This window comes from Strongylocentrotus purpuratus, unplaced genomic scaffold, assembly GCF_000002235.5.
Source record: "Strongylocentrotus purpuratus isolate Spur 01 unplaced genomic scaffold, Spur_5.0 spur5_contig_865, whole genome shotgun sequence".
Lineage (NCBI taxonomy): Eukaryota > Metazoa > Echinodermata > Echinoidea > Camarodonta > Strongylocentrotidae > Strongylocentrotus > Strongylocentrotus purpuratus.
Genome location: NW_022145574.1, coordinates 1,062,695 through 1,087,349, shown reverse-complemented (window position 1 = coordinate 1,087,349; position 24,655 = coordinate 1,062,695). Strand labels below are relative to the sequence as shown.

General features: G+C 38.1%; 2 protein-coding genes across 4 annotated transcripts in view; one reads left to right on the top strand and one right to left on the bottom strand.

Moving 5' to 3' along the window:
• LOC762633 (UHRF1-binding protein 1-like) overlaps positions 1–12,320 on the top strand; it is a 45,466-nt gene extending 33,146 nt beyond the window's left edge. For 2 of the 3 annotated variants that reach the window (XM_030973425.1, XM_030973422.1), the window contains 9 exons: positions 415–501; positions 960–2,520; positions 3,555–3,635; positions 3,926–4,177; positions 5,371–5,490; positions 9,369–9,526; positions 10,329–10,457; positions 11,084–11,192; positions 11,897–12,320. In XM_030973425.1, coding sequence (XP_030829285.1) covers positions 415–501; positions 960–2,520; positions 3,555–3,635; positions 3,926–4,177; positions 5,371–5,490; positions 9,369–9,526; positions 10,329–10,457; positions 11,084–11,192; positions 11,897–12,216 — 2,817 coding nt within the window. In that variant the 3' untranslated portion in view covers positions 12,217–12,320. The remainder of the gene's footprint in view (positions 1–414; positions 502–959; positions 2,521–3,554; positions 3,636–3,925; positions 4,178–5,370; positions 5,491–9,368; positions 9,527–10,328; positions 10,458–11,083; positions 11,193–11,896) is intronic. The other variant, XM_030973435.1, reaches the window with a different exon arrangement.
• Positions 12,321–22,279: 9,959 nt separating this feature from the next.
• LOC115919625 (tripartite motif-containing protein 26-like) lies at positions 22,280–23,913 on the bottom strand. Its single transcript, XM_030973656.1, has 2 exons — positions 22,562–23,913; positions 22,280–22,472 (listed from the first exon to the last, which is right to left on the bottom strand). Exons 1-2 carry the CDS (start codon positions 23,899–23,901, stop codon positions 22,280–22,282), a joined length of 1,533 nt encoding a protein of 510 aa, XP_030829516.1. The 5' UTR covers positions 23,902–23,913.
• Positions 23,914–24,655: the final 742 nt, after the last annotated feature.

The window sequence follows — 24,655 nt, the reverse complement described above, 5'->3', positions numbered from 1 at the left end:
TGCATGTGTAGGATACAAGTTCTGCCATTTGACTGTGGATTCGAATTTGATTCGACGCTTGAATGAGGTGTTTTCTTCCTGAATATCATCATGAATTCACTCAAAAGAGCGAGTACCCGAGGAGGAGATCCTCTGACTGGAAACAGATTTTTAAAAACGTTTTTATGCACATCTTTATTTTGGACTTAAAAATGGTAGGTTCGAAATGCAGTAAGAGTGATTGGGTGTTTGTGTAAGTTTTGCGCGAAAATTATGCTGCGGTGTCTTGCGTTCCGGAAAGACCCCCATTTGTTACGGACAAATATGGTAAATGTTACTGACAGCCATCCTATGGGGTTGGCATCTCTGCTAGAATTTTGTCAATGAAGAAAAAGATGTATTAAATTAACCCTGTTTTTTGTTGTTGCATTGCAGCCTGAAATAGACGAGATAGCTCCAGCTTCTCAGACGAGCTCGGGACAGGATCACATTGACATTAGAGTAGATGCACTTATGCAGAAGGTAAGGCGCCCTCTATTACTCATGGCTAATCCAGAAACTTTAGGGAAATTAGTAACGATTGCAGTTTTGCCTCAAGAACTTTTGAAAATTGCAAAAATCCAATCTTGTGCTTCAATTGGTTTGGGACACTGAACTTAAGTGTAACTTTACGACTCGTTAAATCTTGAAAGTTTATGTTTGTTTTGACTCCCAAGTTACACCTGGCATTTGGTGTTGTGTTGTGGAACTATATCTTGTTGTGTTTTTTTTTTTGAGGGGATGGAGGGGAGGTTCATTCTTTATTTGAGAGGATCATATGGACCCCTTTGAAAAACAGCTTATAGCTGACAAGGGCAATCCATCCCATGAGTGGAGAATAAATAAATAAATTAATAAATATGTGCTTTGACCACTCTTGGTGTTGAAGAAAAAACCAAGCCAAACCTTGATTCATCAGTTGTCTTCCTTTTGCTATTCAGGTACTGATTCCTGTTCCAGATCCTGTTGCCAACCAACCAGACCGGCCCAAGATCCTCCAGGTCCAGGTCTCGCAGGTGACTGCAACCAACTGCCGCGTCGGGACGAACTCCTCCAGACCAGACCTATCCAAGGTCCTGCAGAAGTTCCAGGGAGTCCAGCTCTTCCACACCACGACGTTCCCGAGCAACAAGACCGACTTGCAGACGTTGCCTGCCAAGTTCTGGAAGCACGCTTACGAACCCAACTTCCTCCTCCCTCCAGGGATGCAGGAAGATGAAAAGAAAGATTCCATTCACAAGAATGGAACGCCTCCTCAGATGAGGGAAGTGTCGGAACATTCTAAACCATTGCAGGATGTCAAGATGAAAACGTATACCTTCAGACCGAACGCGTCCGACGATGTCTGGGGCATCAAGGTCGATCAAGTGTGGGCGGACTTCGTCGGGGTGCCCAGCTCCCCAGACAGGCCGGTGCCATTCATCCAGCCACTGCCACTCGGCTTGTGGATGTGCTCAGCCAATAGCAATACATCGTTAGAGTCACGTGACCAAGTCTCCGGGAGTAGCCCGTCTCTTGCCAATATGCACTTGGTTGTAGATACGCCCTCGTTTGTGGACATCACCATCAACCACTATCAGCTTCTGTTCCTTCTTAGACTCCAGCAATCCTTACAACTCCTCTCCTCAAACATGGAACTAGACCAAAACCTCTTCGCCAAAGATGAACCTCAGGAGGCGATGCCTTCCATCGCAAGTCGCGTGATCTCGGTAGTCTTCCCTAGTATCCATGTAACCCTTCTCGGACCCCCATCGTCAGTTACAGACAAACAGGAGGATGAGACGACGTCGGTCAGCGATTTGACCAATGTCAAGGATGATGGGAAGGTAGAGGACAGTAGTCAGGACGCAGAAGCCGATAGTGGTGGTAACGTAGAAGAATCGTCGGTCATTCAGAAGACAGAGCTATCAGATTTAGATCAGAGCAGCTCTGAAGTCGTTACGGACTCCTCGTCACCGACGTCAGACTCGGTTGATCTCGAGCATGACGTCAAGAATGGTATATGCATTAGTGTTGTGAATGGAGATGGGGTTCATGGTTTGGATAGGAGTGATATCAAAGCGTTGAAACTTGATGGACCACCAGGTGCAGTGGTCATCACTGGAGCAACGCCCAACGGCAACGGTCATACTCACACCTCGCTTTTTAATAACAATGAACCAGTAGCAATAGGTAAGACTGCGCATCCTGTGAGCCAAGGACAGGCCCCAAGGAAGAACAACTCCGCCTCTGACCTGACCCAGTCCGGGAGCGTATCCTCAGAGACCAGCGGAGGCTCCTTGTCCAATCTCTCAGGAAACCTCCCAAAGAGCAGCAGCCAGAACTCCATCACCGTCCAGATGAACGCACTCATGTCGGCCAGCTCCATGGCATCGCTGGACGAGCAAGGAATGGACTTTGAGACGATATCTGTCAGCAGTGATTCAAGCGAAGGATTCACCATGGTGACTCAAGGCTCTAGGCTAGGAAGCACTGCAGACATCGAGTCAGAGAGTGGTTTAGGTGAGATGCCTGTTCTCACCATCAACTGTTGATGTTGTAACACAGTTTTATAGGATGCTCACAGATTTGTTTTCCCAAAGCACCCCAAATTTTGATATCACTGTTGATGTTGTAACACGGTTTTACATGAGGCTCCAAGATTTGTTTTCCCAAAGCACCCCAAATTTTGATATCCTTGATTTATGTTTTCCGAAACACCCGTAAAGCCTCCTTTAGATATGATATGGTAAACCGTGGCAGGTTTTTTAAAATTACAAAAGTGTAATATGCTTCACATTTCTGCATAACAGGACGAGTAAGGCATGGGCTTTAAAGGGATCGTTTAACAATGTTAAATCTGAGATGCACGACCCTAGGTGTTATCAGTGTCTGTGAAATGGTGTAATATTGAAGCCCTAAAAAAATTGCGCTTCACAATGATCAAGAAGTGCCTCAAAAAAGTAAAAAATCTTTGAGTGACTGGTTTTACCATACTCGTTTTCCCCAATAGACTGTAGTGTTATGAAAAATATCTTGATAATCAGACAGGCGATCGGCTTGTGTAAGTCATGGGGTTCCTGACTGACCTAAAGGTTTATAATTATCATTGCAGCATGAACTAAATCCAGGATTTTGTTTCAGAATCTGAGACAAAGTGATTCCAGCAATTCCAGTGAATATGCATTGGAACTTTGTTTTTAACATTTGCCATTCATTTACACATTATAAAAATGAAATGCATGTTTTACCACTTCAAATCTGAACGTGCCCTAAGTTTTTAGTTTTAAATATTGTGGGTCTGGTTGCAAAAGTATCCCTTAGCAGTTATGAAAGACCTGGGTCCTGTTGCATAAAAATCATAAGCAGTAACAACTACCACAATTCTATAATATATATACTCACAGCCAATCAAATGCCAAGTAGTTAGTAACTTATGACAATGATTGACATTTATTATTGGTAATAAGATTTATGACAGAGGGCTCCAAAGTTGTGTTTCTGGAGCAAGCACCCATGATGTAGTAATTATATTTATTTTTGTACTTTTGTTTCAGGGAGTGAGTTTTCTCAGTCGCTGTCAACGATTGATGGACCACAGGACAGCGTTCTTACTTCATCACCTAATCTTCTACCAGGTATGTATAATATTCATTGTCACCATCTAGAGACATCTCTCATTCTCTCTGTCTCTATCTGTCTTTCTCTCTCTCTCTCTGTCTCTGTCTGTCTATCTCTCACTCCTCTCTTTCTCACACCCCCTCTCCTAAAAATTCTTTCACTTTTTCTCCCTCTTTCTCTCTATTGCTCTCTCTCTCTGTCTCTCTCCCATGGCCATATAACCTGGACCTATTTTATGTTTTCCCTTTGTGTTTGTACAATAGATGTGATATTACAATAAATGAAATCTTTTGACAATCCAACCCAGGTTCAACCTCCACAGTTGACAGTAGCGCAGACTCGGTACCTTCCCCCGATGCTAAGCCCAAAGTGGACGACTTTGAAGGATGCATCCACAAGCTGCGTCAGATCTCTGTCCTGACCTTTGACCTGCACGGTGTCGCTGCCGTGCTTCAGATGTGCAATAAGAACGTGGTTCTGAGGGCAGCCGTCTTGGACATCAACAAGGAGGAGAAGGGCAACACTGACTTCACCAAGTACATGAATGTACTAGACTCGGGTATGTTTAATAGCGATATTGTTTTTGTATGATGCATGTGCATGTTACTTAGCCCCGGGGGATGTTTCATAAAGCTGTGTGTAAAGTTACGAATAACTTTTAAAATGATTTGATTATGAAGAGCCAAAAGGGATGCCCAAAGTTTTTCCTGATATTTTAACAAAGTATGACTGTATTTCCATAATCTTAATTAAATTGTAGCCAAAAATACTCTTTGCATTAAAATGCTTTGTTAATAATGATAAGGTTAATCTACATCTGCATATTTCAACTTAAGATTCTGTAATTAAAAGGATTTGAGAATCCCATTTAGCTCTCCATATTCAAGTCATTCGTAAAGTCATGCGTAATTTTACGCACAGCTTCATGAAACACCCTCCTGTTCAGATACGACATGGTACATTTGCCTTTAAACCTTGAGAGCTTTTGCCGCAGTAAACCGCCCTGCTTTAAACACGTGGGACTTAAGGGTTTTGCACTTCACATTTTTGTATCTTCTAACACACCAAGAAGTGAGTAGGCATAGGAAGTTTTTTGTTGTATGCAGCCTTGGGTTTACGGTGGATTTTTGTTGCTCTTAGAAACTAGCTACCCTCGCTATAGTTAGTTTTTTCTCATGTACCTTTTATACTCCTTTAAATTGTTTTATTTTCATCCCTTTGTTTTATTTTCTGTTATTGCTTTCCTTTGTCTTTATTTCTAGCCAAAATGGAATGTCACTGGTGTCATATCTGAGAGATGAATGAAAAAAGAATTAAAAATTAAAATGAAAAATGAGAAATTCATGTTTTACTTGTTGATAACGAGGCTAGCAAGGATAGCACATATTTCTTTGCATGGTAAAGTGGAAGGAGGAGGAGGAGGAGGAAGAGGAGAAGACAGAGAGAGAGGGGGGGGGGGGGGGGGGGGAGAAGAGAGAGAGAGAGAGAGTGGGTGAGGGCACAAAGTGTGGGAGTATGCTACCCCCCTTTAAACTATAACAACAACAAAAATAGGCTGATTATCTTATGATACATCAAGTTCAAATACAATGTAAATCACCAGTAAATGGTTTTGTGGTGGTAATGCATCTAGGATTAACGTAGTTAATTAGTAGTAAGTAGTGATTATGTATTGTCAACCCTTCATTGCGTGCTACGTGTTGTGTTATCGTTCTTTCGCCCCTTTTGTTTCTGACCCCTACAACCTTTAAGACCATGCCACACTGAAAGCATGTGTGACACGAGCATGTATAGAAGAAAAGCTAATGCTGTACACATGCACGCGAGATGATGTACGTTTTCTCTTCAACTTACCTGCTAGTACCGATAATGGTAAGCCCTCTTTAGCTACTCCTTCTTTACACCCTCTTTACACCTCATTTACACCTTCTTTATACCTTTTTTGCACCATCCTTACACTTCTACACCTTCTATACCTTTTATACCTCTTTGCTTCTTCTAAACCTCATTACACTCATGTAGCACTTTCCTTACACTTCTACACCCTTTCTACACATTAATTACAGTTTTTACACCCTTTCTCTATCATTCTTACACTTTTCATTACTGCGATAACTTGGGAACTGTTGACAGGATTTTAACCAAACTTGTATGGAGTATGTATGAACATGCAAGGACAAACTGATTAAATGTTGGGTGTAAGGGGTCAAAGGTAAAAGATCATTGGGTCATGAAAGTGTAAAATTCCAGAAAATATCTTATTACTGTGTTAATTTAACAACGAATTGAAAATCAAACTAATATTATTGAAAATATTATAGTGAAAGCAAAAAGTTTTTTTTTTAGGTCTGATATTAAAGGTCACAGGGATACTTGATCAATATGCCTCCATACTGTAGGTGGAGGCATATTAGGGATGCAGTCTTTAATATTTATCATGTTTCATTATTCTTTTTTGCACCCTTTTTTAAAACACTTTACACTCTTTTGTTTCTTGATCTTTTTCTACACCCTTTCTACACCTTTTTCAAACTGTACACCCTTTCTACACCTTTTTCAAACTGTACACCCTTTCTACACCAAGTGGTTTTTGAATACCACTTCATTCACACTTTGCTTCACAACAAACTTTTAAAGTAGTCTCCTACTTCTTCAACTTTTGTCCATCCTTGACAGGCGACAGCATGGGTTGTGGGGGTTTCTGAAAACTTAGCATGGCAGGTGCATAAATTAGTTAGGTGTTCGTTAAAAAAAAATTGCAATTATGCATGGAAATGGTGATGGGTAAATCCTCTTTCTTCATGTGGTACAATTTACAAATAAATTATTCATACTCGTAAATTTGATGTTTTTTGTATCTCAAGAATAAAACATGGACTGGTTTAATTACAAGTATTTCCTTCGTTTGAATATGTTTAGATGTAACAGTAAGCAGTAAATTTGTCAGGAAATATATATTGGGATAAATCAGTTTCTCCACCTAATTAAAAAATTAAAAAACTAGGTAGGGGTGTGAATAATTTAGTTGTTAGCTGTTTGTGATGCCATGTGAAAGGTAATTCCATGTAATACATCCCAAATGACATGTCTTTTATCCATTTACAGTAGCTGTGTCTATCTTTAAAAAAAAGGAAAAATCCCTTGATGTAACGGTAACCATTGACTGAATAGTGATGACACTGAGAGAAAACCCACTACTCAAATGTCATATCAAACGGGGTATTCATTAGCAGTTGATGTAAATGGTCTTATGTCGTATGAGACACATTGCACCGAATCACCCTGAAGCAAAGGCTGGGTCCTGTTACATGAAACATATTAAATGGATGAAAGTCTTATATCGTGTAGGACACATTGCATGGATCGACCTGAAGCAAAGGCTGAGCCCTGTTCCATTAAACTTATTTAATAGATAAAAGTCTTAAAACACGTTGCACCGAATCGCCCTGAAGCAAAGGCTGGGCCCTGTTCCATAAAACTTATTAAATGGACAAAAGTCATATGTCGTATGGGACACATTGGATCGAATCACCATGAAGCAAAGGCTGGGCCCTGGTCCACAAAACTTATTTAATGGACAAAAGTCTTATGTTGTATGGGACACATTGCATCGAATCACCATAAAGCAAAGGCTCGGCCCTGTTCCACAAAAATCATTCAATGGATGAAAGTCTTATGTCATATAAGACACATCACACCAAATCGCCCTGAAGCAAAGGCTCGGCCCTGTTCCTTAAAACTCATTCAATGGATTAAAGTCTTATGTCATATAGGACACATCACACCGAATCGCCCTGAAGCCAAGGCCTGGGCCCTGTTTGTTAAAACTCATTAAATTGATGAAAGTCTTATATCGTGAAAGACACATTGCATTGATCAACCTGAAGCAAAGGCTGGGCCCTGTTCCTTAAAACTCTTTCAATGGATAAAAGTCTTATGTCGTATGGGACACATTGCATTAAATCACCCTGAAGCAAAGGCTGGGCCCTGTTCCATAAAACTTATTAAATGGACAAAAGTCTTATGTCGTATGGGACACAATGCATCGAATCACCATGAAGCAAAGGCTTGGCCCTGTTCCACAAAAATCATTCAATGGATGAAAGTCTTATGTCATATAAGACACATCACACCAAATCGCCCTGAAGCAAAGGCTCGGCCCTGTTCCTTAAAACTCATTCAATGAATGAAAGTCTTATGTCATATAGGACACATCACACCAAATCGCCCTGAAGCAAAGGCTCGGCTCTGTTCCTTAAAACTCATTCAATGGATTTAAGTTCTATTGTTATATAGGACACATCGCACCGAATCGCCCTGAAGCCAAGGCCTGGGCCTGGGCCCTGTTCCTTAAAACTCATTAAATTGATGAAAGTCTTATATCGTAAAAGACACATTACATTGATCAACCTGAAGCAAAGGCTGGGCCCTGTTCCTTAAAACTCATTCAATGGATAAAGTCTTGTATCGTATAGGACACATTGCATGGATAAACCTGAAGCAAAGGCTGAGCCCTGTTCTTTAAAACTAATTCAATGGATAAAAGTCTTATGTCATATAGGACACATCGCACTGAATCGCACTGAATCGCCCTGGAGCAAAGGCTGGGCCCTGTTCCACAAAACTTACTATTGTAGCTATTGAATAAGTTGTACTAATCAATAATACAAGTAAGCTAATGAAATCATTACCTTCAAATGTAACTGTAATCCTGACTGTTACGTCTTTTTTGTTTTTGTCACGAACTCAAGAAGCAGTCGATGTTCTGAATATCTTAAACTAGGTTTTGTATTTCATGAATTTTAAGTTATGTATTTTATTAATTCAATTTGGTGCATGTTCAGAAATATTTATTGGATTTTGAAAGCATATAAGGTCTTTGTTTGGGGTCTTAATTTTAACATATTTTGTTTTGTTTAAATGCCTTTGACATTAATTTTTTGAGCATTTCGCCATACATAAAGATTTTAAATTTGTTTTATCGGTTTCGCCTTTTTTCATATTTTTGTTTCCAATACAAATTGTTGTTATTTATTTTATTTATGTGTTATATGAATGTTTGACCTTTAGGTGACCTTAATAGAATGAGGGAGAAAGAGAGAGAGAGAGAGAGAGAGCGTGTATGTATAATGCAGAGGAGAAATCGCACCATATACTTTTTGTTCTTCTTTAGGTCACTATCATAGAGTGTGGCAAAGGAAGAAAAGAATACAAATATATTTCAGTCTTTACATTTGTATGTTCTTTAAGGTGATTATCATAGAGAGAGTGTTAGGCAGAGGAAAGGAAAAGAAGGGAACAAATAAATTTCACTCTCTATATATTTATTTTCTTCCTTTAGGTGAATTGTATGGACAAAATGTTAGAGAAAGGAAAGGAAGAAAAAAATAAGAGATAATCAGTCTTTACATGCTTTTGTTCTTTTAGGTGACTATCACAAATAGAGTGTAAGGCAAAGGAAAGGAAGAAAAGAGAACAAATATATTCCAGTCTTTACAATTTTCTGTTCTTCTTTTTGGTGACTATCATAGAGAGCATAAGCAAAGGAAAGGAAAAAATAGAAGAGATCATCAGTCTCTGCATGTTTTTGTTCTTCTTGTAGATGACTATCATAGACAAATTGTTAGGTAAATGAAAGGAAAAGAAGAGAACAAGGATAAATTTCATTCTTTACGTACTACTGTTCTTTTTAGGAAAAAAAGTAGAGAACAAATAAATTTCACTTTGTACTTGTTTTGTTCTTCTTTTAGGTGACTATCATAGAGAAAGCATAAGGCAAAGGAAAGGGAAGGAAGATGGAGAGAAAGTAGAAGTGAAGCCATCCAAGGCATTGCTTAGGTTTACTAGTGGACCTTTAGCAGAGACGCTATGTGAACAGGCAGGGGAGAGGGGATACATGCAACTACAGGTAAGATAGGCTCTTTTACTCTCATTCTCTCTCTCTCCCCCCCCCCCCCCTCTCTCTCTCCTTATCTTTCTTTTTCGCTCTTTCTCTTCCTCTCTCTCTTGCTTACTCTCTCTTTCTTGTTCTCTCTCTCTCTTTCGTTCTTCCGTTCTCTTTCTGTTTTTGTCTCACTTTCTATCTTTCTGTCTCTGATTCTATCTTGCTTTCTTCCTCTCTCCATTTCTATTTTTCTCTTCCTCGCCATCTCCCTCTCTCACTTACTTTCTCTCTCTCTCTCTCTCTCTTGCTTACTCTCTCTCTCTTGTTCAGTCTCCCTTTCTCTTTTTTGTTTGCCCTTTCTGTTTCTGCCACACTTTCTCTGTTTCTGTCTTGCTTTCTTCCTATATCTCTCTCTTTTCTGTCTCTCTCTTTCTCTCTCTCACTGTTTCTATCTTGCTTTTGCCCTTTCCCTCATTGTTGTTCTTATTGTTTAGATTATTATTTTAAGTACTTACTTGTAGTAGTAGTAGAAGTATCATTATAGCTATTATTCATACCATGATATCATCATCAGTATCATCATTGTTATTAAGAATCGTCAATCATAACGCACAATCTAATCATTCCATTCGTATATTTACAGTTGAGTAATGTAGACCTCAATTTTGTCAAATCGTCTCTAACCAACCTGAGTTCACTCTTCCAGGATGAGATGGACTCTCTGCCCATGCTGCTAGACATTACAGTATTCAATACAGTAGTAGTAGTAGTAGTAGTAGAAGGATGCACAATCTACCGTAATAATTCTGTTTTTATATATTTACAGTTGAATGATGTAGACCTAAACTTTGTCAAGTCGTCTCTGACCAACCTGAGTTCACTCGTTCAGGATGAGATGGACTCTCTGCCCATGCCGCTAGACATCACAGTATTCAACACAGCAGTTACGTTACAGGTTAGTTTTACACCTACATATTTTTTTATAGAAAGTATGAGTATAATGATAATAATACAGTGAAACCTTGTCTATAAAGACCACCTAATGGAGATTAAAAAAAGTGGTCTTTAAAGGCAGGTTGTCTCTATGTACAGGTTCCTTTAGTGCATTTTCAAGGGTAACAAAAAATGTGATCTTTGTAGACAGATGGTCTTTTTATACAGGTGGTCACCAAAGCAGGTTTGACTGTAATAATGACTAACAGGTGCCTGGGAAACGTAGGCGCCTAAAATCTAAGTATGGACCCACAAAATGTCAATATTTTAAACATAGGGCTCGTGCATACTGACTTACATGTAGGTTAATTCAAAATATTTAGTCTGCAGCCCTGTCTACAAGAAAAATGCAGTTATAACAGACTGCCGCTCCCCCTTTTTGAAGAAGATAGTTACACATGGAGCTTTTTTGTGGGTCTTTTGAATTCTTTTGTATTTTGAATAAACAAAATACTTAGTCTGGAGCACTGTCTTCAAGAAAAATGCAGTAATAAATGCCCCCTCCCTCTTTTTGAAGAAGAAAATTGCACATAGAGCTATTTTATTTTGTTTGTCTTCTGAATTCTTTTCCCTTTCACTTTGTTACAGGACGATGCTCCTCTGGTCTACCCTGATACGGTCGCAAGCCCTCCCCTTCAGCTGAGGATACCATCGGTTAGAGTACATCGGTCACCAGATGGTGCTTTCCATGTCAAAGGTAATAGCTAACTGGCTAATGATTCCAGGGCACTTTGTCTGGCAACGTTACTCTGGGTTTTATTTAGTTAAAGATTACAAGTAAGGGAAGGGTTGCAATTGCAGGGTTATAGGTGTAGGGTTGGGGATATTATTGGGTTCCAAGTTTGAAGTTTGGGAATTGGTTAGTGGTAGGGTCGAAAGTTATAGGTTTAGATTTTGGTGTAGGGTTAGCTGTAGGGTATGCATGTACATGTTTATTGGTTCCAGGGTTGAAGTTTGGAAGTGGTTAGGGTTAGAAATGGATCTCTGAGTAATTGTCACCAAATTGCATGTGTCAGAGAATACATTGGGTTTTATTTGTGTGCTTTATTTTGTCAAAGCTAATGGGGCAGGGGAACTGAATTGGTTTAGGGTTGTAGTGTTACCTATGTACTGGTATATTCTTATAAGGCCATATCAATGTTATCTAGCCATGTGATTTTTCGTTTATTTAGAAGTATTGTAGGGTTACAATCATAAATTCACATCAGGTCATTTCACTTCATATTTTGGTCCAATCTAAGCTCTAACAGGGCTATTAATTTATAACAATGATCAGATATAGTTAAATCTTACTTATTCTTGGTTATGTAGGAGACATTATAGCTTGCACATGTCCTTAAATTAAGTACTACACCCTTAAGGCAACTGGTAAAACAGTTTGAATTCATTTCTCGTTACCAGGCATCCATCCCCAGGGCATCAGCTTAAAATCTACCGAACACACCGATCCTCCATCAACTGCGCACCCCAGCGACCACACCCACACAACCACGCCTCCACAAGATGCGGCCGCCAATGAGACGCTCAGCGACGAGAACGTGAACCTGCGCTCCCGGATGGCTCTGATGAAGGACGCCCTTGCGGTCCTGGAGAGGGAGAGGACGTCGTTGCTCTCGACGCTGGAGCACCTGCAGGAGGAGCTGCTGACGGCGGATAGAGAGAGGGATAAACTGAAGGAGCACGTGGTGGAGTTGAGTAGGAGAGTCAACTTGGGAAGATGAGACTCTGTTCGGTACTCTTGAGTTCTAGGGGGTGTTTCACAAAGATCCTAAGTTGAACTTATCTCTAAGTTGGACTTAGCAATTATGGAAAGCGGTATGCATCTTTGAAAATATTTTGTTAAAGTTATTTTAAAAGGTATAAAATGTTGAATCAAATCATTTATATTTTCTATTATCAAGGAGATGTCATGTTCTTGATGTAGAATTTATGAAAAGTCTAAAATAATTGAATTTTTGCTTTTGAATATATGTCATTATAAGGCTACAAATGGCTCTCCATAATATTTAAGTCCAACCTACAGTTAAGTTCGAATTAGAATCTTTGTGAAACACCCCCCTGGTGATGAATCTATGTAGATTTATATGAACTTTTTCAGAACAGGATGTATATTCAGGGCTAAATTGATCACGTATTGTTCCTTACATCATTGTATATCAACTAACTTCTTGAGGGTTTGATTTAAGCTGGTAATAAATATATGTTGATTTATTTGAATCTTTTCAGGACAGGATTTATATTTAGGCAAAATTAAATTTGTTTATTGCTACATTGTTAAAACAATATGTGATTGTTTTCATGAGAACAATATACATGGGCGTGAATATTGTTGAAAGTTAGACTAAATGGCCAATTTTTATTGAAAAATAATGATCTTTAATCTCTCAATGTGTTGCTAATTTCAAGATTTCAAAGCTGACTTTCCTTTTTAAAATTCCTTGCATTTTTAAATTTTGTGAGAGATTCATTTTTACAGTAGACTAATGATTCAAGATAAGTGACACTAAAATATGGCTATTTGTAGTGAGATTTTCTGTGATATAAAGAACCATTGTTTACATTTTTCCAAAAATCTCATGTTGCAAAAGTATCTGGTAGTACAGTAGTCAATATTGTAGTCAAGTATTATATTGAGTAAAGCTGGAGACCACCAGCCTTTTCCCCGATATGGACTACTTTTGACTTACCCAGTTGACCCTCAGTTACTTTATCATCCGTTCCTGTGCTTTTAATCTGAGATATTTCACATTCTATATCAAATTCGTTCAGCAGATATTAGTATTTGTATCCTTTCAACAGTCAATACCAATCATGTTGTACATGTACTTTGTAAGAATTTCATTTCTGCAATTACTATGTATTATTGAAATAATTTTTTGTTGTGGATAATTTTAAATGGAATCAAATTACCAGGAGTCAAGACTACCTAAATGTACCTTACAGTTAATATCCAAAGCAATAATTATGATGGTAGTAATGAAGAGACAAACAATATAGTACTTCTAGAAAAAAAATCAGAGATTATATATGAGAGTAGTGGGATGAAGCATGTTTAGATCCACCAAGAGTTGGGTTTAGTTCTAGTTTTAAAGAAGGAGCAAATCGACCGTTGGCAATAATACTGTCAAGACATGAGTGAATGAGAGACTAGCGCAATAAGTCACAGTTTGTAGATAAATTGTAGTAATGACATCTAAAATATAATTGGAAGGAAATGTTGCGAGTCAGTTGGTTTGTTGCTCTTGTTGGCAATCAAGTTGTATCCCTAGTCTGTAGAAGAATCCATTACATAGAGTTGTTTAAAATATAGGCCTGGATAGAGAGAGGCAATACTGACAAAGTGTCCCTATTACCCCATTTGTGGCTGTATAATAATAATGATCCGTTCTTGTATAGCGCATAACACATTATGATGTAACGTTCCTATGCGCTTGCAAAGAGCTTTGGGAATTGTTACCCTAGCTTTAGCTCTGACAGCGGTTATCAGTGCACCATGCATGTCAAGGAATAATCCTACCAAGTACCCATTTACCTCTGTATGACATATTTCAGCTTATTGTCCAAAGAGCTTTGGAAATTATTACCCTAGCTTTAGCTCCGGCAGCGGTTATCAGCGCATCATGCATTTCAAGGAATAATCCTACCAAGTACCCATTTACCTGTGTATGACATATTTCAGCTTATTGTCCAAAGAGCTTTGGAAATTATTACCCTAGCTTTAGCTCCGGCAGCGGTTATCAGCGCATCATGCATTTCAAGGAATAATCCTACCAAGTACCCATTTACCTCTGTATGACATATTTCAGCTTATTGTCCAAAGAGCTTTGGAAATTATTACTCTAGCTTTAGCTCCGGCAGCGGTTATCAGCGCACCGTGCATTTCAAGGAATAATCCTACCAAGTACCCATTTACCTCTGTATGATATATTTCAGCTTATTGTCTAATTATTGATATCCACTCTATACCTACATGTACCGGTACATCGATATCAGCATTATTCACACTTTCTGATATTTATGTTGCAATTTGTGGTTGTTCATTGAGGATCGTTTTAGTGCTCGTTTCAAACTCGTAAATATCAACCATTGGTCATTCTTGTGTGGATGTCCGAATGATTTCATTCCCCCAAAGAGTAAGCCATTTATAGTCCCGTATACAGAGAGGCTACGTTAACAAATTCTTTGCCACAGGAGAGGCAATCTGTTCCAAAACTATTTTATTTTGTATTTCTTTGTTGAGCAGTATTATCATTTTCAATCGTTGTTGCTTTCTTGTGTGATTATGTTGATCAAAACGCTTGGCCTTATTTTGTTACGTTGCAAACAGCTGCAGCTCAAAAGCAATAACTTTTGATGAAAGCTCTTTCAATTGCCGCAAAAATCAGATTTAATAGATTGTACATTAGCAAAATTTTACTTTTTTAGAAATATTTCATTTCAATTTTTTTTTTTTTTGGTTTTCGCAATATGTATAACAATTTTATAATTTCTTTTAGTCAATTTGTATTCATTACTTTACTTTATTAATCACATTTGGATGGGGAGATCGGGGGGGGGGGGGGAAGTCAAATTTACCGCTCTACATGAAACGTACATTCTTAAATGAACTTAGTTTGATTTAAAATTTGTTATAAAGAGTACAATTGAAATGAACAGGCTTTTCATTTTACATTTAGCTCCAGTGAATTTGTTTTTAATTGATTTGTGTTTTTCTTATCCTCTCTACTTTTTAAGAATGCGCTAAGAATATATTTGTATACCTTTATCTGCTTTATATACATGTGCTTTATTTTAAAGAGTACATGTTTGCAAATACATGTCTATCTAATTATATGTGTTTCATAAGGAAATAGGTGGCAAAGTACATACATATCTATTTAAAAAGTGTTGTTTGTTTTTGATCAGAAAACCGTTTTGTTTATTTCAAACATATTTGATTTATTTCACTGATCTTGTATGATATAGAAATCACAGAATTTTGAAAAAGAAATTATTTTAATGATTTTGCCAAGATGTATTTTGTGGAAATGATTCTATGTTATAAGTCTAATGGCATAATCTGTGGCAAGTGTCTGCATGTACCACTTAAATGCTAAGACTCTGTCACAATACTGCCGTGAAAATTATGAAGCAATTGATAAAAAAGAGATTATAAAAATAATATGGATATATCATGAAATCTATCTTAGTAATCCTTGGTGAACGTGCAATAGGACAGCAACTCCCATCAAAGTCATTTTATGATTTTATATCAGTATTTAATTCTTTATATGCTTATTTTCATATTTTCTCCTTTGTTAATTTGAGGTCTATAAGTAGAAAATTGATTATATTGCTCTGTATAATAGCTACTGCAATTTTGTTTTATTATGTTTTATGTGTTTTTAAAATTTGAATATATTCACTTCATGTTTTGTATCGATAGTTATTGTGCAAGAAGTAATACAAGAACGTAGGACATCCAAGGGCATCTATTTCTTCAAAATTGGCAATGCGGACAGCACATATATTCAATCTAGTTCTTACTAATCGAGCTTTTCTTTTTATTTTGTGCCAAAGGTTTTTGAGTCTTCCCTAGTCATTAAGAAACGATTTTGGTTCCAGTTTGAATCCTACATTTCCCCCAAAATAGGTATTTCAGGCTAGATGTTTACAATGATGATATTGATTGAGATATATTTTGGATTTTTATTTTTGCTTATATGCTTAATAGATTGTTTGCTTTACCCAACTGCTGAGAAAGCATGTGTGTGCTTGTAAGTAAGTAACCAGGGGACTGACAGCTGTAGGTCCTCTCTGAGGGACTTGGTAATGAGGGTTAATGCCTTACCAAAGGGCACTAGCGTTGTGACTTGGTTTTCAACCCGGGAAACCCGACTGCGAGACCCCTGCTCTAGCTACCACTGAGCCATAGCGCATTGAAAAATGGCTTTGTGAAACCGGTCCCTGGTTTTGAATACCAATAGACATGACATTTCTTCAAGTCGGTACAACAAAACTTTCCTTTTCCTTTCTTTTTGTAGCTGAGATCAGTGCATAGGCAGGGGCTGATATGACAACCCCCTCTCTACCATAGGAGCTTCAATTAAATGCAACCTTGTGGTACAGTAATCAAAGGCCGTGGATACCAAATCTTGTGTACAGTAATGAAATATGTGTGTGAAGAATTGTATTAAAGACAGATAAAAGGGTAATTTGGTGATAATAAATTATGAAGTAATCCTTTGTGAAGCTCGTACTTTTATCCTATAGATATTTCATATTCATACTCACAGAATGTGACGCGAGTATGAGGTACAGTTTCATATATACAGTTACATGGAGGGCCTTCTTTTGGTAGTTTTCATATTAAGAACAACCCTTTTTCGTGGATTCTATTGGCTATTTACACACTTTCCTGTAGTTGAAAAGAGTACCCTGAAATACTTTGTCATAAGCCGTCCCTTGTATCACTGATTTTTTAATAACCTTTTATATTTGATGTTCAGAATAACTATGTTTGGTTCAGGTAATTAGCAATTGGACACACAGTTTTGATGTTAAGTACAATGTATGCATATTGATCTGATGGTTTATTTTTCCTGACTGCTAAGAAGCATGTGTATGCTTGTAAATAAGCGACGAGGGGATCGATAGCTTTAAATTCGCTCTGAGTAACTTGATCATGAGGATTAATGACTTGCAGAGGGGCACTAGCAAATCCGTTTGGTTTTGAACCCTGGTCCTTTTAGTTAAGAGACCACTTCTCTACCACTGAACCATTGCACCTCATATTTCAGTGGTGTTCCATTGAAATGACACTGGTAGATTGATGGGAAACAGCATTTATTATATGTTTATACCTACAGAAACAACAACAGACTCTTTTGAGCAAACATTAATTCATAACAAAGGGAGAAGACAATATTGTGGTTCTTTTTCAACCTTCATGGCTACCAATTTTATGCTCTAATTTTAGTAAGTAAGTTAAACTTTTTATGGGCATTCTTCTTTTTTTAGTTTTAATTTTAAATTTTAAATTAAACATAAATGCAGAAATACATGTACATGTGAAGCTAGTAATGTTTATCTGCTTTTAAAGCCATATCACTTTACATAAATATATTGACTTATTACGGCCAGTCTTTTTTAAGAGTTGATAGTAATTCTTCTTTGCCATTGATTGGAGGACTTGCAATTGGTTTGGATCAATCGCAACTCTTTATAAAAACAGGGCTTGGCTCTGTGTTAAAGTATTTGAGTTAACATTCTGGCTACAAACTTAAATGAAGAGTGTGATATTCATTTGTCTCCCTTTAAAGCCATGTCCCTTTACATAGAGTCCATCTGATTCTTAACATAAATATTAATACCTTCTAGCTTTAAATACAGACACCTTCTGGGCTCTGGCTCTCAGCAGACGATTTTCATTTGCCATTAGAACGCCATACCTGTAGCTTTATCATATGCCACTTCCGTGTTTAACATGTAGCCAAGGGCTATAAATCATGCTTTAATATTAATACATGTTCACTGTACATGTAGTAAAAAATCTCTGATGTCAGAAAGTGATTCGTATAAAAGTTAATGTTAACATTAAGGTAGTGGTTAGGCCCCCCCTACTCTATATTTATTCTAATGACATTGGACTCCTTCATGAAATGTTGTTGTATCTCACTATCTTGGTCATGATACTATTATAATTGTTATTATTCTGCATTATGTTCAGTACTGTGGATGACCATGTGAAAATTGAATGTAAATTAGAAAGATGATGAAAATTATTAAATTTATGTACCGAAAAGTACTGGAATGTGTGCATCTCGTTGTGTTGTTATCACGACTCTCCATTCTTCATTTTCACCATCGTTCTCTGTCTGTTTACATGTATCTCTCATCTTTTAAAAAAGCTTTATCCTTTCTCTTTATTTGTCTTTCCCTTCTCTATTTATTCACTTTTTAAACATCAAAACAATTCAATAATCGTTTTATTAAAGCCATACTGCACTGCTTATAGCTACTTGCACCCTCTATACAGTGTGTCCCGAAAAAAACTATACACTTTTGAAATGGCTGCCAAATAACAAATATATGATTCTAGGGGAAAAAGTTATATATGTATGGAAAGCTCATATACTCAACTTTCATATGACACCAAAAGTTGCGAAAATAATTCATGCTCGGGTGAGTACTGCTCACTTTTGTAAAGGGTATGCAAATTTGGTTGCGCAGGAATTAGCCTTCCAATTTGTGAGAGGTAAATCCTTTGGAGCTTACCGAATTGAGGATGATATGACCAATTTATGATCAATTGTGATAAGTTTGGGTTTGCTGAGTGAAATGTTTGGTTTATGGGATTAACATTTTATGCATGAGTTAACAGGAATTGCATTTTTTATTGTAGCACTGTAACTTCCCTGGTAGACTCAGTGGTGTGTTCATGGGAGTCAGGATGGGGTGATGATACATGTTGTAATTTCCATGTTACAAACTGTTATTCTCTTACATCTGTGACTTTGAATAAAAACCTTCACCCCACATTTCAATTATTGTAAGATTAGTTGAACATCTCATTGATTTACTCAATACCCAGGTAGGGATAATGTAAATTGAATATTCAAATACGGTTTGTTGCAAAAGGAATGTCCAAGATGTCGGCTACTTATTCTTCAGGTAAATGGTAACTGAAATGTGGGGTGAAGGTTTTTATTCAAAGTCACAAATGTAAAAAATAACAGTTTGTAACATGGAAATTACAACATGTACCATCACCCCATCCGGACTCTCATGAACACACCACTGAGTCTACCAGGGAAAGTTACAATGCTACAATAGAAAAATAAATTCCTGTTCCGGGCATAAAAGTTTGGTTTAATAAACCATGAAATTCACTCAGCAAATCATGAATGTATCATATCACCCTCAATTCGGTAAGCTCCAAAGGATTTACCTCTCACAAATTGGAAGGCTAATTCCTGCGCAACCTAATTTCCATACCCTTTACAAAAGTGACCAGTACTCACCCAAGCATGAATTATTTTCAAACTTTTTGGTGTCATATGAAAGTTGAGTTTATGAGCTTTCCATACATATAAAACTTGTCCCCCTAGAATCATATATTTTTTATTCGGCAGCCATTTCAAAAGTGTATAGTTTTTTTCGGGACACACTGTATAGCAAACATGCATAATCGGTCACCATTGGTCCTCCATGGTCCCCTTTTTCTTATCTTAATTGAGAGCTGATTTGATGAGATAACCACCTGTCAGTGACAATTATGCAGGGAGGTCTAATCCCTCTTGGCCAAACTAGTGCAGAGGGGCTTTAAAAAACAATGCCTCGCAGCCAGAATGCTGAATTGTGCATGTTAACAAATACATGAGCTCCATAATCCATTGCATGAAATCATATTTTATTTGTTACAATCATTCAACGGCATTAATTGGTAATACTTAACTTACTCATTTAAAATCAATCACTATATATCATTTACATTCTAAAACTATATTAAAATTCACAATAGTAATAACAATAATTGATTAAAAACAATACCGGTAAGTCAAAAAGCTAATACTGAAATTATTGCACCTGTGTCCTTAACAATTAATATTCATTGAAAATTGAAAATCAGCAAAATATTGCTCTATGTTGCCAGTTCATCAACAGTAAGTACATAAATATATATCGATGGTTTTGTACAAACATAAACATTTTCCAGAGTGGGTTGTAAAACCTATAGTTTCTTACGTTAAAAATAAACTATAGTTGGATGCATGTTAAAACATGAAATAATGATAAAAATATTAGTCAAATATTGGAAATATATATATATATATATATTATATAAAAATGCATTCCAATTATTCATTATTTAAAACAACTATAAGGTATGATAACATCTATAATGGTAATGGACTCTTTCTAAATCTGCTAGTATTGCACTTGTACTGGGTGTACTTTGTTGTTTTCCTCGAGCAGTAGCGACTTTTCTGTCTATTAACTAGCCGATTCGATAAAAAAGGACTTTCTTCCACACTATGAGCAAATGTAAGACATTATTATGTGTTTTCCTCTTTTTTTTCAAGAGTCACTAGACCTAAGTTACATTTTTTCCAATGCCACATTGTATGATGTACTACCCAGAATTATTCTACATGCCCTCTTTTGAAAATTTAAAATACGGGAATCTTGGCATGCATCATTCATTAGTATAAAAATAATAATGGTCCAAGCTTTGTTCCTTGTGGAACCCCTGTATTTATGACATTCTATTTTTATTTTTTCCCATTATATTTGACACACTGCAATAGATTACCCAAAAACTCATTATCCAGTTAATAAGGCATGGTCCAACATCAAGCTTTAGGAGTTTGGGACTAAAACAATGTGTTTTAAATTATGCTTTCAAATAATCTGCAGTCAATATTGTTGATGTAAATTTCACCTTTTCTGCTTTCTCCAATATCTGGTGTACTATCAAATCAATGAGGTAATGTGTCGTCGATACGCTTTTACGATTCCAAACTGATTAGGATCAAGAGTTTTGGTAATATCTTCTAACAGCCAATTGACAATATTAGCTTGTCAGGGCTATTGGTCTAAGGTCCAAAAGGGTCGGTGGGTGGACCTTAGGAACAGGAACTATTTCTGCTCGTTCCATTGTAATGGAACTTCAGATTGTTGGAATGATACATTAAGAATATCTGTAAGTGGGACTGACAATTCATAGGCAGATTCGCAAATGATATAGTGGATACCTTGTCAAAAGATGAAACAGATATGAAAATATTAAAATCACAATAACAGTATAGCCACGTGTTCAGAAAAAAATAAGCAATGACATTACAAATTTGTAAATTATACAAGAATAACAAAATTTTAAATTTTAAAATAATTCACCCCACTGAGAGACAGAAAAGTGGAGAGGAGAAAAGAGGGAGAGAGAGAGAGACAGAAAAGTGGAGAGGAGAAAAGAGGGAGAAAGAGAGAGAGAGAGCAGTAAAGAGAATGGGAAAAGAAGAGAAAAGAAAGGATCAACACAATGAGATGGAGAGATGGAAAGAAAGAATTAGGGAGAGAAAGATAAAGGAAACAGAACAGAGGCAAGAGAGAGAGATAAAGAGAAATGGGGTCAAAAGATTGAAAGAGACATCTAGGGAAATATCAGAACTAGGAATAAGGATACCTCTCTCATAGTCAAACTCTGCCCCCCCCCCCCCCCCCCACAATCAACCTCTTTATCCTCCAACTTTCCCTGTCCAAATGGACCTTTGTTTCAACCTAGAAAGGCACCTTCAAGAAAATCAAGCAGTAAAAATGCGCAAACGGAAATAGCTCTGGTGTTAGATTGACCAGGCCGGTGGTGTTCACAAAGACTAAGATCAATCGACTTTAAGTTGGATTTACCTATGGCAGGCCGTTCATGCCACTGTTTGCTCTCACCATTTACTGGCAATGATCTCTCAAATTAAATCATGCTTGGTCCAAATCTACAGAATTTAGATTTTTGATAATTCATTATTGAAGAAAAAAATATTATTTAAAGATCATAATTGAGAGACCAATGGTGAAAGCAACTAGTGGCATATGGCCTGCCGAAGTTAAGTCTATTAAACTTAAAGTGGATCTTAGTCTGTGTGAAACACTGCCCAGGTATTAGACTGCACCAGATATGGCATAGCGATCCTAGCCCGGTACCTCCAGAGAAGGCTGATAATGTCCTCAAAGGTGACCTTCTCTTTCAGTGTGATACGTACCTTACAGAGTGCAAGTGGTCATCTTGAGTGCCTTAGACCCATAGCTGCCTCAGGCGATCAACACTTGGTCTTTGGAATCTACAGCAGCATAATGAAACTCATTTTCACCGGTTGTCTTTATAAAGGAACCCAGGGCGCTGTTCTTGCCAATGCCAAAGACAGTCACGGTGCTTGGTGTGATGTCACAGGTGGAAACGATGATCACACCACTGCTTGTGACGGCCACCTGTCTAGGCCGGGTGCTGGATATCACCAGCAGTGTGGATACGTTCAGAGTTCACTGTATGCCCCACCTGAAGGATGGCGATGTCTGGTTCTTTTTTCCACGTACTGGTAGTCATCTTCTGGGAACCCAAATTCATCACCATCGCATTCTAAATTGTCCACGCAGTCAGCTTCCGTGAACCCACATTCATCATCATCGCACTCTGGGACTTCCACGATGTCAACTTGGTTGAACCCAAACTCATCATCATCGCATTCTGAACTTTCCACGGAGTCAGCTTCCGTGAACCCCCCATATTCATCACCATTGTAATCTGGATGGAGCTCCACGACGTCCTTGAACCCAAACTCATCATCATCCTCATCGCATTCTAAATCTTTAACGTCTTCATTAGCTTCCGTGATTAACCGACATTCATCATCACATTCATTAATTCTGTTCACATGAGACCACGACTGCCAGGCGCCATTTTCAACCTTCACCGGGCTAGGACTGTCCTCCGATTGCGCTGCCAACGCCAAACGCGACAGCTGAACATCCCTTACAACTTTCATCTTCTTCTTGCGAGTCTTGACCATACCAAGATTCAGCAGCCCGTCTCCGAATGGGTGGAATGTTGCATTCATCACGGCCTCCTTGGAGCGCCTTGTGACATCTGCATCAGTTTTGGCAAGGACTTCGTTAAGGAGTTCATCCAAGTCGTTGCACACCATGGTGTGACTAGCCAGGCTGTCCGCTTCCAAGCTTCCCAGATCCTTGACTCTGATCACCGCCAAGGCACGGTTGATATCCTGAACAACCTGCTTATACGGCATTGTGTCGACATCAATGCTGCTGTCATACCTTCTCTGCAACGTAGAGATTTCCTCCAGTAAGGAGGTTGTATTTTCCTTCAAAAGCCTCCGCTTCCTAGCATACTCATTCTTGATACAACGCTCAAGATTGACCACTGCAGAGGCCACTTGTGCTTTCGGTGCCTCGGCAGATGCGATCACTCTCTCCATGTCTGCTTTCTTAGCCTGGCCACGTTCCATGAGACAGTCTACCTTTTCCTTAATCTCCCTCTCAAAATCTTCTTTAGTTTTCATCTGGTGGTTCAGATGCCCGGTGACCACGCATCTTATACAGATGTGCACTTTGCATTCCTGGCAGAAGAATTCCTTCTCATGCTCTTTGTGGAAGGGGCACGCTTTCGCTGAATTGAGAGACTTCTGGTAGTCATCCGCAAGACTGTTGATGATGACATTTCTGGGGAGTCCCTCGACACCCTTCACGGTTAACGTTGTCTTTGCTCGACACACCGGACACGACAAGCGAACTCCGGAGATATAGATCTCCTCTAGACATTCTCGACAGAAGGTATGACCGCAATTCAATATAGTAGCGTCTTCGATGATGTCAATGCATACTGGACACACCAGATGATCTTTTTTGCTGCTTGCCATGGCTTATGCTTGTCCGTTGTCTGAATGAAAAAACAACAATATTGGAGAATGGAGTGATTATACCGGTCTGCATTACACCTAACATTTTTTAAGCATGAAAATATCATTTACATCGCAAAATGTCTGTAAAAATCAACCTGTACCTGTTAAAATGTTAAAATGTCAAATCGTCATTCGTTGAAAAACAACATTTTGCAATTAAATTAGAAGATATTGCAGAAGTAGAATAGTTAAAGATGACCTGTGGACAAAGAATGATAATCATACTATGAAAAGGGTTATTCAGATTAAATTTTCTTTTCATTTCTGAAGAATACGTCCTACTTAATAATGGATTAGCACTATACCTGTTCGTCTCCGCGCTTCAAACATGCACCGGCCGTGTCAACTAATTGCCTCGATTAAAAACATATATATAAAATATGCCAACTTTCTAAATGCTCAATACACTCTCGGGTGATCAGATAAATCGATAAGACACTGCTTTGCTTATCCAACAAACGCAACAATACTATTTGGACATATGTGATCCGATGAAGTACGTATGTGCTATATAGCTGCTATATAGCATGAACGAAAGTGTTCTTGGGATTCCCCAGTATATGACGTCATTTTTCCATACTAGTAGTCTAGGAATAAAGACAGTTTAGCCGATATAACGGGGGGGGGGGGGGGGGGGCGCCATGCATCATGGTTTACTCAGCTTGGGTTTGGGGGGGGGGGGGGGGAGCCCGACGGGCCCGGACCCCCCTGT

Coding starts and splice junctions, on each gene's coding strand:
- LOC115919625 (XM_030973656.1), bottom strand. CDS start 23,901: ATGGCAAGCAGCAAAAAAGATCATCTGGTGTGTCCAGTATGCATTGAC. Junction 22,473..22,561: donor TTCCCAGAAGATGACTACCA/GTACGTGGAAAA, acceptor GGTGATATCCAG/CACCCGGCCTAGACAGGTGG.